The sequence below is a fragment of the Setaria italica genome, chromosome V, assembly GCF_000263155.2.
Source record: "Setaria italica strain Yugu1 chromosome V, Setaria_italica_v2.0, whole genome shotgun sequence".
Taxonomy (NCBI): Eukaryota; Viridiplantae; Streptophyta; class Magnoliopsida; order Poales; family Poaceae; genus Setaria; species Setaria italica.
This window is the reverse complement of record NC_028454.1, coordinates 46,564,168-46,577,936: the sequence shown is the minus strand read 5'-3', so window position 1 is coordinate 46,577,936 and position 13,769 is coordinate 46,564,168. Positions and strand designations below refer to the sequence as shown.

The window sequence follows — 13,769 nt, the reverse complement described above, 5'->3', positions numbered from 1 at the left end:
ATGGAGTGCGCGAATGGGGAGGAGAGCGTGTGATAGCGTCAACCAGGACGTCTCCTGGTGTTACATGCCTTATAGCGCATCAATTCCCCTCATCAAGCAGTACAAACTGCCCATTCGAATGACAGTCACTAGTCACGCGATTTTTCATGCGAAAATACACGCGAGCGTGTAGCAACGGTCTTCTTCTCTCTCATACACACCTATTTTGCATAGAGAAGAGACCCCCATATTTAAGCAAGGCAGCCTCTCCTTGAATTAGCAATATAGGACTAAAGGTTGTGCACGCTTTGGAATTTTTCAGATTGGACCACACATGGGTCTAAATCCAACATTCTACACTTAAGATAATAGTCCATGAATCAGATGTCAAATGATTTTCATACGCTACTACATCAGTACGGCTGATTCCGTTAAATCCTATCCAATCAACTCGTCATTAACTAATGTCATCCCAAATATGACATGGTGCGTGGGTGGCCTAGTTGCATGTACCATGATCTTATTAGCAAAAAATCTTGGCCTTTTCCACATGATATAAGTATCCTGCTAGCCAGGTATGCTCGCTAGCTCTTCAGTGGACTTGTGTATATTTATAGCTAGCTCGCCGAGAGTGGCCGGACGCCGGCCACACAGCTAGCCATTCAATTCAGCCGGAGATGATGGACACGGCGGCGGTGCTGCTGCTGCTTGCGCTAGTCACCGTCCTTCTTTGGTACCCTCTTCTTCTGCCGGCGCTGCCGCCTTCTCCGCCGGCACTCTTCATCTGGATCCCGGTGCTCATGCTGCTTCTCCTCTTCGCCCTTGCTTTCTCCCCAGCTGCTCGTCGCCGGTAACCCAACTAGGTAAAGCTCAAGTAATTTAAAGGTTAATTTCTAGAGTCCGATCGACCGATCCTACCGATCCTAGCTAAGTACCTGGCTAGGCATTCTCTTTTGTCTTCTCCACCATCACATATGCTTGTAAAACCTCTAAAATCACATATTCATGCATTGAGTCATGGAGTGGTGTCTGTGGATCTATATGCAGCTCATGTGTTCTCCTTCATTCCTCTGTAGGTCTTTGCATTGATCCTAAAGTGACCATGTGGCGTGGAGGGAGCGTGCGGTGAAGAATTCAGATTCAGGGGGAAATAATGTGTGATGTGGATCTAGAGCATGTCAGCTACCTTTACATAATGTGCTTCTTACCGACTCCTGTCTTGAATAAAGATTTTTCACATACAGAACACAGCATCTGTAACCCTTTTTTAAAGAGGTATAAGAAAACGCCCATGTATTATATGCACATAATGAGGGGTACATATATTATTACAGATCGTATCTGCCGATATATCCCATTTTGTATTGGAGATAACGCGAAGAAGAAAATACTCCCTCCGTCCTTAAATATATATGACGTTTAGGACAAGTTAGTTCATTTTAGGACAAAACATCATATATTTAAGGATGGAGGTAGTATTTTTTATATGCCAATAAACATTTCTGAATAAGAAGACTCTACTATTCAAATAAAAGAAAGAACAGACCCTCGTCCTTATTTATGAATATTGGGACACGCATATAAAAGGTGATGTCTGATCGATTTCAAGTGGCTGAAAATTTATTACTTTTCAGTCGTCGATCCTTTTTCTCCCCTGGATATAAGGTGCATAATGATTCTAGTTTAGGTGGTTGAAAGAAAAGGCGATTATATTGAAATTTAGCAATGCTCATAAAAGAGTTTTCTAGGCGATTGAAAATTAGTAATGCTCATATCAAAATAACGGGCACGCACGCACTGCCACTAACTACCATTATCGCGCGCATCACTGAAAATTTCTCGCGTCACTGAAATTTGCAGGTTCAGAGACATGGTTAGGGTGTAGGTTAAAGAAAGTAGTAAGCGACTTGGAGATTTCCGTATCTTTTGTAAGGCAAAGAATATAGGAGCGGAGATCCTTTCTTTTGCAGCAACAAATTAACAAGAGGAGACCAGCTCTAGTGCAAATCTTGCGCTTCACCCACTCGTGCACAATCGTATCTTGGAGTGGTTGATCACAGGGATCGTCGATATGATGAGCCTTGGAGGCATACAAGATGCATGAGCGCATGCATATATCCGTATAGATCTGCCGTAGGTTGCGACATCGAAATCAAGCCTGATTTGCGACGTATAGCAGCTAGAGCTAACGCAGAATAAAGCTAAGAGTACTTTAGATCAGGATCAGCATTTTCGGTGCTCGCCAAAAAAAAAATATTGGGCTTGGTGGAAATTGTGCATAATGCGATCGATCGAGATCTCCTGCCACGAAATCCCTCTTCACGTCCTTGTGTTGAGCAATGGGCCTTTTGTTTCAGCTTTGGATTATGGATTGTGGCATTTAGAATCCAAAGGTGAAGCATTTTTTTTCCCTCTATACTCTACAATCTAACCTCTCACATTGTCATGATCCAGCAATCTACACCCCCACCAGCTTTTCTAAAATTATGAGGCAAATATTTACCCACCATGTCATTAAAAAGATATAGCATGTAATAATTCACTTTTGGATATCCAAACTCGATCATCTTGCGGCCTGAGGCTGAGGCAATCCCATTCCCATGCGCGCGCATGTCGGCAAAGCGCACTGGTCGGCTTAATCGCGAGCACACTGCCTCGTCACCCCGAGCGCGGCGGAGGGGATGGCTGATGGCCCGGGGCCGGGTGGGTGGCCGGCCGGGCCCCTGCCGCGCGCGTCGCCAAAGCCACGGTACCGACACGGATCTGTTGCCAAATTACCGCTGCTTTGTCTTTGTGGGACGTGTCGCGGGGCTTTTCTTTCTCTCGCCCGGGTCGCCCAACTTGCCTGCGCCGGCGTCCTCTACCTCGTACGCTGTACCGGCGGCTAGCATGAGCAACAGGCTGGTCCGCTGATCCATGACGAATGAGGGGCAAACGCAAACCTCGTCATGAAACATGAGCTCCGTTCCTAATATCCGCCTGGATCTGAGGATTTGTATTTGGTCGCGCGGAGTACACCTACCATGCAAGTACATGCTTTGTTAGGTAACCTTGTACGAGGTGAAGTGGATGTGGTTGGCTAATAAGTTGGCTTGGCTGTCACACAGTCTTGGTGCGCTGCACTTGGAGAGAGCAGCTAGCCAAAGTACAGTCACCTGTGCTGTTGCTGTGATACTTAGGAGTACAGTCAGCTGGATTAGCAGTCGTGCCCCTACCTGAAACATTCCCATCAACAAAGCGTGCCGGGATAATTAATCACAGATGTTATGGCTGGAGTTTGATCCGGGGCCATGGTACCAGCATACCATTCGATGGGTGATCATGAACTCATCTCCGGTTGACTGACAGTGACAGGAGGGGCCTGGTACTGGACGGTGCGGCGCCATTGGTGCCGCGCGGGCGCAGCCCATGTGTGGTGCCGCAAAATTGGGTTGCACGCTCTGAAACGCCCCACTCTCTCTGTCCCTTTTTTGCTTGCGGTCTCGCGCAGGGCTGGATGGGGAGATGAGCCTCCTCTTGGCTCCTCAAATGGAAGGATTAAACACAGCTCCCAGTAATTACTGCTCCACACTAGCACTAAACAAGTAAACAATACTAATGCACCTCAGCCAAGATGTTAAGCCAGAAATGGGTTGCATGGACAAGATATCTAAGCCTTCTTCTCTATCAATACATGCCCGGCAAAACTCTTACCAGTTGCTATAAAAAGAAATATCAAGCCGCTTATTTCAACACTGTGGTAGTACTAACACATCATACAGAAAACACTAATTTGGAACCAGACTACCGCCGGTTTTGCAAATCCGCCGGCAGCAGGTAGCCCTCCGAGGGCCCTCCCCTGATCCCGCATGGGCATGGAAGCCCTGGGGGACCAAGCCATTCCTCGACCTCCCAGAAAGGGTCCCCCAACCAGTGAGTGCAGTCTCTCTACTGGAACTAGAAGCAGAAAACAATCAAATATGCCGAGTCACACAAACACACATACCAAAACACCCCATCTGACCTGCTGCTTCAAGCTGGCCATATATATAACTTGCCAACTCCCCAGATCCATTGGATTAGTACAACATTTTCCAACACATACAACAGCTTCCTCACAACAAAACATGAAAGCCTAAAGAAAGACCGGAGCCGGCTGGCCATTGGAGGAGGCAGAAGTTTAGTTTCATCACAACACAGGGCGGTGACGACGATGAACAAGAGAGCACTGATGGTGTTGCTTGCGGCGACAGTGATCCTTTTGTGGCTGCCATTGGTTCTGCCATCGCTTTCGCCACCGCCGCTGTTCCTTCTCTTCGTCCCTGTGGTGATGATGCTCTTGCTCTTCTCCCTGGTTCTCTTCCCGTCTCACCACTGTGCTTACCCATCTCCAACCTTCACTCAGTAATAACAATGTCCGACGGCCAGGTACTTACTCCTCTCAGACTCTATTCATTATTCCCTGTATATCCGTATGCCATTTCCTTGCATTTATTGGTGGGTATATATATGATATGTATCATACAACATACGACACCCAGGAGGCCCTCAGGAGAACTTCTGTTCTACCTTTCAAGCCCAGGTGATGCACCATCTTCGAGTAAAGGGTGGTGAACTAATGAAGAAAAGAATGCCAACTAGTCATTCTTGTTGTGGAAAGAATTTCCGGAATGTTGTGCCTGTGGGAGGCTGTACAGTAGTAAGCCAGCGGTGAGTACTGCTGCACCCGCAACAAAGCCGGGTGGCAGAGTTGATGCCACACCGATATACGGCAGTGGTAGGGTAAATGCATAGATGGACAGCGGAACTGCACGAGAAAACCATCATTCCTGATCAGTTCATATGGCATGCTATAACTTACTGAGCGTCTTCTTTGTACATGTCTACATGATAGCAGCAAGCGCAATTATAAAAGCAATGTTGGTTCTGCTCAAGGTCAGCTTATGAGTTTTCAAAGGCTCAAAAACTTTTCACTTTGTTCCTAGATGATATAACTCAACCACGACTGCTGGGCTGCTGCCAGCATGGACAGGAAACACCCAGCAATGATAGAGACTCAAACTATTTGATAGGAATAGAAAGCAGGCCTGAAATTTGTTGGCAAGGTTAGTCTGTATGGTAGTCATCTGCTAAACGAGCACAAAGAATTAAAAAAAGGCTGACACATGCACCATGTATGCTTGTGAGCCTCCTATATATGCTACTATGTTCTCATTAACTCATAATTTTGGCAAAGGGTATGTGATGATGCGGTTTGCACCATCCTCATGGTGGGGCTCCTCCAACCAACCTCTCTATATTTGCAAAAGCTAGAAAGATGCAAAACAGTGGTGCAGGAAAAACTGAAATATGAAATCCTAACATCCATATCGTTGTCCTTCTAGTTATAAACTTATAATTGATAAAGTGGACCAGAATAGCAGGGGGAAATATGTCAGCACGACTGTGCCTTATAACAACCGGTATAATTTATGAAATTGCAGCTAAGTTGCTTAGTTATTTTATTTAAAATTCTGATTCTTCGATCGTACCCTGAGAGGTGTTGCATTAAGATAGTGATTATGACCCATCTTGCTATCTTAGAAGATTCCGCATAGCAATTACACACCATTTCTTGCAAAAGCACATAAGCACTGCACCTAGTTTTTCTTTTCCCACAAAAGAAAGGCAAGTACCTTATTGTCTAATCTCACGAAACCAATGATTTGTCAATTGAGTTGGGACTTGGCAAGTATCAGCTTGTGTATGGTTGAAAGTTGAAACAAAAGGTTTCACAACATAAAGGTTTGACAATATTTGATAAACTGTTGAGAACAGTTTTAAATCAGTCCAACACTCCAACTATGGTGGATATACTAATGCTGTCCTGTGTGATCGGTGTCAATGACAAGCTCGGTGGTATTTTAGTTAAGTGTTTTAGCCAGTGGTATGACAGCAGTGCCCCTTCTTCAAAATGTTCAGAGCTGCACTTTACCATAAAATTGAGACATGGCGAAGTGAAAATGAAACCGAAACTTCAAAACTTTGATGTGCTATTCACTGGTGCAAGTAAATGAGATGCTGCGCACAAGAAAGAATAAAAACCTGAGAATGTAGAAGCCAAGGAAGATACAACTGCTGAGGAGATCTTTATTAGGTGTAGTAATGATATATTGTATCCCATGTTAACCAACACAAATAGTAGTGGTAGTAGCGGCGCCCCCTCACAACCTGCACAGTACAGAGGTTTAACAAGAAGTAAGATGCTTGCTCAGCATGCTCCTCTTATTAAAAAAACAATTCCATGCTAATGTGGAAATTCAAAACGTGTCATAATTGCTAAGCACAGCATGCTAGTGAAGAATTATCTTACTGAACATTGCTACTGTGAATACATTCTTTAAGCCATTGTAACAAAAACTATGAATTCAAACCATGCTTAAAAAGTTCAATTCAAAAAAACAGGTGAGACTAGTTTAGCACTGATAGAATGGGTGGAAAATTGAGAAACTGAATGTGAATGGTAAGTGGTAACAATCATCAGTGGTTAGTTCAATTTTAAGAGAGATGATGATCTGATTTAGCTTACTAACAAAAATATTAAGAAACAAAAGGAACTAGGAAAATTAGCAATACCAGATATTGATCCCGTATTTAAGAAACAGGCTGCACCATCTTTAATGTATGCTGGTAGCAGATGGAATGGAACTCCCCATAACTTTGACAGGAAAGGCAGCAGGAGACACATAAAAAGAGCCTGAAATGGTAATTTTATACTAAATATTATGGATAGCTGCTATATATGGCATCCAAAGTATTACTCAATAGGATCGTGTTCTTACTTGATAAGCAGAGCCATATGAATTCACAACAAAAAGATCAACTGAGCCACACTAGAAACAGAAGAAGAGTATTGGAATAAGAAAAGGGTCCAAAACAGAAGAATCATATCATGAATGACTTATGAAAGCTCTACATATCATGGTAATTAATGGGAGGAAATCATTACCTTCAATTTCTTAGAAGCATCTATAAATATTATTTCCTGCAACAATAGAATTTAGTTGTATCAGATGAAATTGGTAGTTAGAGCGCAGTAGTTAGGTAACTGATTGATTAAAATAGACTTGCTACCTTCAATACTGTATCAGCAGCTTGGAGAAAGAACGATATTATCATTAGCAGTGGCCATACAATTCCAGTACTTTTAAGTGAAGCACCAGTAACAGATCCACTGCACATACCAAAGTAAGATTCATGTTAAATCTTATTCACGTGAAGGCAACAGATATCTGAATAAAAGCAAGACTTCCAGTTTGACATTATAACTTGACACAGTTTGGTCATACAGCTGCTAAACAGTTCGTTGATTCGAAATGCTATTCTCTCGCATTATTGCAGTGACAAACAAATTAAGGTTGAATATTCCAAAATGATCATATGCTTAAACAATGTAAGCCATACGACAATTCCTTAGCCCCCAATGATATCGTCTATAACCCTATTACAATGAACAGCAAAGAAGTGTTAATATATCCCAAAGATGACCCTGTGCTGAAACATAGTATCAGATCCTCCATGCTCAGGAAATTTGGGTGAAAATTTTTCTTAATACCATGTGCAATTTTCTCAATTGCATCTCGAGCATTTTTTTCTAACATAGAAAACTAGCAATTAATGAAATATTTTGTACTGTAACACACATGCCCCAGCCCCAAGACTGCTGTACATGAATACCCGCTGCATTATTTGTGACACATTGCGGATTTCTGGAACATAAAAACAATATCGCAAACATTCCAGAGTAATGAAAAAATCATTTACTCAAGTTTCTTATCTTCTGGATTTAACTTCATGGAATATAACCGTGAAAATATACTCAGCAGCTTCACTGGATGCTTAAAGACCTATATGAGCTCATCATGAGATTACTTACCTTGCTACAGTTATTATGACACCAACAGCCACTAGAAAGCATCCAGTTATCTCGTTGATTCTATAGCGCCTCTTCAAGAAAATAGCAGATAGAAGAAGCTGCCAGACAAGATAGCTCTGCAGAAAGTAATAAAGAAATTATAGACATGTGCTTAGATTTGATTAAACCAAGATAGCAATATAATACTGATAGTGCTCATAACCTGTGACAGTATTGGTATTGAAGCCCCAGAAAGAACAGCTACTCCAACAACAAAAAAAAGACAAATATAACTGTGAGGACAAGATTTATATAGTACATGGCAAGTACACTTAACTTTATGAATGAACTAGAAAACCAAACTCATAAGCATCAGTATAGAAGTACACCCGAATGTGTGAAACTGTGAACCTATAAGTGACTACAACAATTTTCCTAGCCATTTATGCTCATGAGAACCATATGTTATTAGAAAATCTATAGCAGCATCAAGTTCATTGTAACTAACTGGTAGATGGGTGTTACTTCAGTGATTTAGTCATTATTTGACCACAAAAGGAAGCTGAATCCAGCTTGAGAAATTTACCTCCAGCCGCCATCCCTGCTGCTGCTCCAAAAGCCTCTAAGAGCCCTACAGCTAGAAAAGGTTTTTGCGGTAGAGACAGCATCTCATCGTTGACAATGCCCGCTTGATACCGAAGATACAGGATCGAGAAATAGATAACTACATATCTGTCAAAATTAGAAGATTCAAAGCATGTTATCAGAGACCAAGAAATAGTTGAAACATAGTTTCACGGAAAGGATAATTTCAAATTAATTTCTGCAGTGTATAGTCTTGCTAAAAAAGGTACAAGTAAAATGTATGATGGTGAACTATACAGTAAAGCAAGACAATAATTGATCTGATGTTCTTTTCTTTGATACCATAGTGCCTTTGTTCCAATAGAATCTAATTGCTGAGGAGCAACCTCAAAACCATCAAGTACTGGCATGCACTATGGTTGACAAGGTTAAACATATTAAATATGGTAAGGGATTATACTTGAAATAGGATTATTGTTGCATGATTGTATATAGTATCTCATGACTAATAAAAACAATATTATGTAGATGCAGACTACAAAACGTGAGAAATGTCAAACGGCATTACAGAAGTTCACTCATGCGGTCAAGTGTGCTAAAACTTAATAAATAAAGGCATAAACCAAAATTTCCGCATGTCATAAATTAATAAAGCCATTATCCATTTTATATTTATATATGTGTCGTGCTCTCTGCAAGCATGACGCTGTCCAATGATGCATGTAATACTACTCACTGCTGTATCACATTTTTTCCCAGAGTATAACAAACACTTGCATGGTTAGTTGGCAATGTTGCTATTTACCTAGACCATTTTTTAATTCGTTGCTTGCCACTACTGACATGCTAAAAACAGCACAGGAGGCCAGCTCATGAGCTTAGTCAGGCACCAGGAAAAAAACAAAACACGGCAATTTGCATGGCATCCAGATATAGCAACAACCAAAAAATCTCGCCCAGTTACTTATTCCATTTCCACCAGGCACGTGGGACCCCAAGTCCCAACCAGAAATGACTCACGAATGACGACAGAGCACGGCTTGATGGAGAGGAATCTCTACTATTCAAACTTCAGAGTCCAGGCAACTCTGCTCGATCCGATGATCCCGATCGGGCACAGCAGCAAGCAGCAGCAACACGGATCATCTATCTACGATCGATCAATGCGGGAGCAAATCGAGCGAGAAGAGAAGAGTAACGCACGCACCCGAACGTGGCGAACTGCGCCAGGAAGAAGGGGTACTCCCGGAGCGGCACGAGCGCGAGCTTGTAGAGGACGCGGTTCCCCGTGCCCATGGCGACGACCGCGGCGGCGGCGAGGATCACCTCCATCCCGGCACCCCTCCCCACGCCAGTACTCCCCGCGACCTGCCCCGCCGCCGCGCACCTCGCCGCCTCCTCTCTCCTGCAGCTCCGTGAGTTCATCCATACCCGCGCCGACGACGACGACCACCACCACGGCTCCGCCGCCTCGATCCCCCGCACGTGCGCCCGCGCCGCGACCAGAGGCTCCCTCCTCGGCAGCCCCCGCCCCAGCCCGAGCGCCGCCGCTCCATCGACGCGCGGCGCGGGGGCGCGGAGCAGCAGTGGGTGCCGCGCCGCGGAGGGGCGGCACGTGATAGGGGACGGCGGCGCCATCGACGACCGAGATTTGGGGGCGGCCGCCTGCTTGCTCGGCGGAGTGGCCCGATTGCTGCTGGTTTCTTAGATTGCTGCTTGCTCGGCGGAGGGAGGGAGGAGAGGAAGATTCGCGGTCGCGCTGTTCTGCGCTGTTCTGCTTCGCCTCTGCTTGCGTTTCCGTTGGGATGGTGCTCGTTTACTTTTTGGTTTTCGGTGGCTCGAGCCTCGAGGGACCGGGGCGGCGGGGACACGCGAGCTTATTGGAGGGGAAAGTTTGTAGCGTTTCAATTTTGGCAGTTCTGGGTATTTGCGCACAGGTCCTTGGCCTTTTTTTTATTTCCCACGTGGCCACGTGAGACAGCGAAGGTGATGACTCGGACAAAAAATACAGTGCTTAGCGCATCACACTTACACACGTGCTTATATTTGTGTCTACAGGTACTATGCCTGATGTCAAATCATGATTCAATTAATAATAATAATTTGAGTCATAATTTTACCAGCGTATTATATGTTTTATCGTGTATGACTAGCTATATTCTCATTGCGGTTTATATCATCGCGTCGTGGTGCTATTGCCATGTGCCATAAAACATTGACATAACAAGATTCACCACCAAAGAATAAAGTAGTGGTTCGATAGGTTACCTAATGTGCATATACTCCATTGTTTAATACATTTCCAACTCTATTTCTTTGTTTCTTCTAAGCATCGAGTGGCTCTACTCACACTTGTTAGTTCCATAAGTTTTGGCTTTTGTGAAACCGTCGACTCGAAGCGCCGAATCGTAGTGAACTCAAACCAAGACTAGGTAAACATACAAGGTGCCTCTTTTTTTATCTAACGAGCTAAGTAGAGGAGCCAGTATAAGTATAAAGGAGGACGCAATCTAAATGAGAGGTTAGACTTGGACACGGGTTCAAAAATAAGAGAAAAAAAACCCCTAACATCACAGACAAACCACGCGTGAAACCAACCATACCTTGTGAAACCATTACCTATTTGCGCTTGGTAGCAACGCAATAGCAATTTCCGAGCAATGAGATGGGCCTGCATGCAAGTACCCGTTCCCATTTCAATCTATTATCCCTAGTAGTATGGTAGGTAGAAAAGCTTTTTGATGCGAGGCTTTCTACACTCTGTAGACCCGGTGCGTGGGCTAGCTCATCATTGCGTGCCTTGGTGGCCGCAACTGTACTCCACAAACGAATCTCTCGCCGTCTCGCGTCCCACAAAAATCAGAAACTTGGCGGTTACCAGAATGTATCGAGCCAAGGTCTCTGAAGAAATCAGGGATGAATTGAGTCAGGTCTCCAGCGAGGATGCACACTATTGATCTGTTGGAGACAACGGCCAAGCACCTGGACCGCGCACAACTTTTTGGTCGACAGTGAGTGGCACACGCTATTCCGCGGCCACCACCGCCGGTGTCCGCCGCTCCGGGGCCCCGCGACAGCGCCAGCAGAATACCATACGCGAAAAGATGACGCACCAAGGCCGGCCGGGCCCGATGTTCAGCCGGCGGCGGGTGTGGGTTGACCTGGTGAGTGAGAGGACGGGGCAGGCCGCCAACCCTCCCCTGATCGGAACCGGATCCCCTCTCGCTATCCTGCCGCCGCGACGTGCCCGTTTCCGGAGGCACGCGTCGACACGGCTCTCCTCTCTATTATTTCTCTCGCCGCTGGTCCCCTGCTCGATCACGCACCCTGCGTATTGTCCGGTTGTCCTTCCTGCTACAGCCAGCTTTTGTTTCCTCCTCCGATTCCTCCTCATTCTTTCTTCTCCTAATACTATCAAGAAAAAAGAGAGAGAGGGAGAACAAAGATAGCGTGCATCGCTCGATGGCGACAAAACGTCACTAAAACCAGAGACTCCGTCACTCCGAGTCCTTTCATCATGAAGCATTTGCATATTTGATGGAGTATCTTTTTCCGATTATTGGTTGATGTAACCACGCTCCTCATTTCATCTACTGTACACTTGTGTCACCAACCAACTGGGGCATGCAGGCAGCAGAAATCAGAGCCTCTTGGACTTGATGAGGTAGGCGACGGAACCGGAGGTGGCCAGAGGGATGACGATGTCGTCCGACAGCCACCCCAGCCCAGGCAGGATCCGCTTCGCCAGGAACGCGCACGCCGGGGCGCCGAACAGGAACATGGCGAATTCCATCGTCGCCTTCCCAAAGGTGAAGCTCTCCATCTTGAGCACCTCCTTGCTGATCTCCACGAACTCATCCTTCTTCAGCTCGCCCTCCGACCTGTGATGCTTCTGCGTCATTTTTTTTTTTTGAGGGGGAAAAACAGCCAGGTGGAGTTAGAGTTAGTATCACATTCTGCTAAGAACACCAGCCTCCATCTTATTTATTCTTCTTCATCATCTGCAGCTTGCTTTCCAGAGGACACAATCAAACAAAAATGTCAAGGGGGGTACACATGGTGTCTACTCACTTTATATGCATCCTCAAGGATCCTTTTCTCCGGTATCCTGTACTGCAGCTGCCCGCGTTCCTCGCAAAACATTCTGAAGAGGAACAACCTCTTCTACGTAAGACATCAGCAATAAAAGTGGTGGCATCTTTAACAGATTGAAAACGAAGCTGCTTAGAGGGCAAGCAAGCGAGATTTCTTGTGATCGGAACAAAAAAGTTCACTTCTGCATCTAGAAACCGGAGGTGTAGGTTAGTATAAAACTTACTCGATGAGTTCAAAAATGGCGTGGTAGAATTCATCAAAGGTTTGTACACGGGCGACGAATTCATCATAGTGACTTTCCATGAACTCGATAAGCTTTTTTGTGTCACTAAGCTTTGGGCTTTCTGGTTCAGCGTTTTTACCCTTTTGGGAGCTCTGGCTCTGATCTCCAACTATCAAATCAAAACAGAACATCACACAAAGGCCACATGAAGCAGAAATTATCTTTTCCACATCAGCCTATTTTATCTTGTGGTTCAAGAGAGTATAAACAGATTGAAAAACGATCGACCATGCCAGCAAATTTCCGATACAAAACATTAGCAGCATTTGCACACAGATTGTTCCAATGTAATCATGAATGAAAATGATCAGAATGCATGGTTCAGCATACCTTGCTTCGCCTCTGCATTATCTTGTTCCATCCCTGAAAATTGAAATGCAGGAAGCTGCCTGGTCTCCTTCGATCGTAGGACTTAGGTTACATATATACGTCAGGCTGGCAGCCTTGTTCCTTGAGTAGGACATTGACAATGGCATTGCCTCAACAGTAAGCAAGGACTGAAGACCAGAAGGCAGCAAAAAGGTATACCAGAACAGGAATCAGGTAACCTTTGTTAGAACCCACCTGATAACTCCACTGCAAGAATTTAGGCAGAAAATGCACGCAAGGTCCCCAATAAGGCTTTGAAAATTCTTTGGTCGCTTCAGAGAAAAGTAAATGTTACCTTAACAAAAGAAGTAAAGTAAATGTTCATGTACTTTATGATAGTATTAATGCTTAGAGCCTTGATCACACAACTTAGCAATTACAATTACCTGTAGATTATACCTCATCAATAATCAAAATCCTAGTGCAAGGTCCTCTGTATCCTTGCCAAATCGCATTTTCCATTCCGTGCTGCAGCTTGGCTTATGAGATATCAACTGTCGCCATCATCGCCATGTTCCATGCCATTCAGAAGAGATAATGGCCCCGTTGATACCAGTATACCACCCACGCAGCACAGCTGCAAAG

At 44.7% G+C, this 13,769-nt stretch overlaps 2 protein-coding genes across 2 annotated transcripts; both read right to left on the bottom strand.

Moving 5' to 3' along the window:
- Nucleotides 1-3,961: 3,961 nt before the first annotated feature.
- LOC101757204 (protein CLT1, chloroplastic) lies at nt 3,962-10,075 on the bottom strand. Its single transcript, XM_004971252.2, has 10 exons — nt 9,645-10,075; nt 8,439-8,584; nt 8,076-8,113; nt 7,874-7,989; nt 7,072-7,171; nt 6,947-6,982; nt 6,780-6,830; nt 6,574-6,694; nt 6,043-6,168; nt 3,962-4,765 (listed from the first exon to the last, which is right to left on the bottom strand). The coding sequence occupies exons 1-10, from the start codon at nt 10,073-10,075 to the stop codon at nt 4,596-4,598; spliced, it is 1,335 nt and encodes a 444-aa protein (XP_004971309.1). The 3' UTR covers nt 3,962-4,595.
- A 1,872-nt stretch (nt 10,076-11,947) lies between these two features.
- LOC101757594 lies at nt 11,948-13,255 on the bottom strand. The gene is made up of 4 exons (XM_004971253.4): nt 13,146-13,255; nt 12,756-12,924; nt 12,509-12,581; nt 11,948-12,329 (listed from the first exon to the last, which is right to left on the bottom strand). The coding sequence occupies exons 1-4, from the start codon at nt 13,174-13,176 to the stop codon at nt 12,078-12,080; spliced, it is 525 nt and encodes a 174-aa protein (XP_004971310.1). The 5' UTR covers nt 13,177-13,255; the 3' UTR covers nt 11,948-12,077.
- Nucleotides 13,256-13,769: the final 514 nt, after the last annotated feature.

Excerpts from the sequence above, each read along its gene's own strand:
- LOC101757594 (XM_004971253.4), bottom strand. The coding sequence starts at position 13,176 with ATGGAACAAGATAATGCAGAGGCGAAGCAAG. Across the intron at positions 12,925-13,145 it reads TAATGCAGAGGCGAAGCAAG|TTGGAGATCAGAGCCAGAGC; the intron begins GTATGCTGAACC and ends TTGATTTGATAG. Across the intron at positions 12,330-12,508 it reads TCCTTGAGGATGCATATAAA|AAGCATCACAGGTCGGAGGG; the intron begins GTGAGTAGACAC and ends AAAATGACGCAG.
- LOC101757204 (XM_004971252.2), bottom strand. The coding sequence starts at position 10,075 with ATGGCGCCGCCGTCCCCTATCACGTGCCGCCCCTCCGCGGCGCGGCAC. Across the intron at positions 7,990-8,075 it reads CAATACCAATACTGTCACAG|AGCTATCTTGTCTGGCAGCT; the intron begins GTTATGAGCACT and ends TACTTTCTGCAG. Across the intron at positions 6,169-6,573 it reads AAATACGGGATCAATATCTG|GTTGTGAGGGGGCGCCGCTA; the intron begins GTATTGCTAATT and ends TGTACTGTGCAG.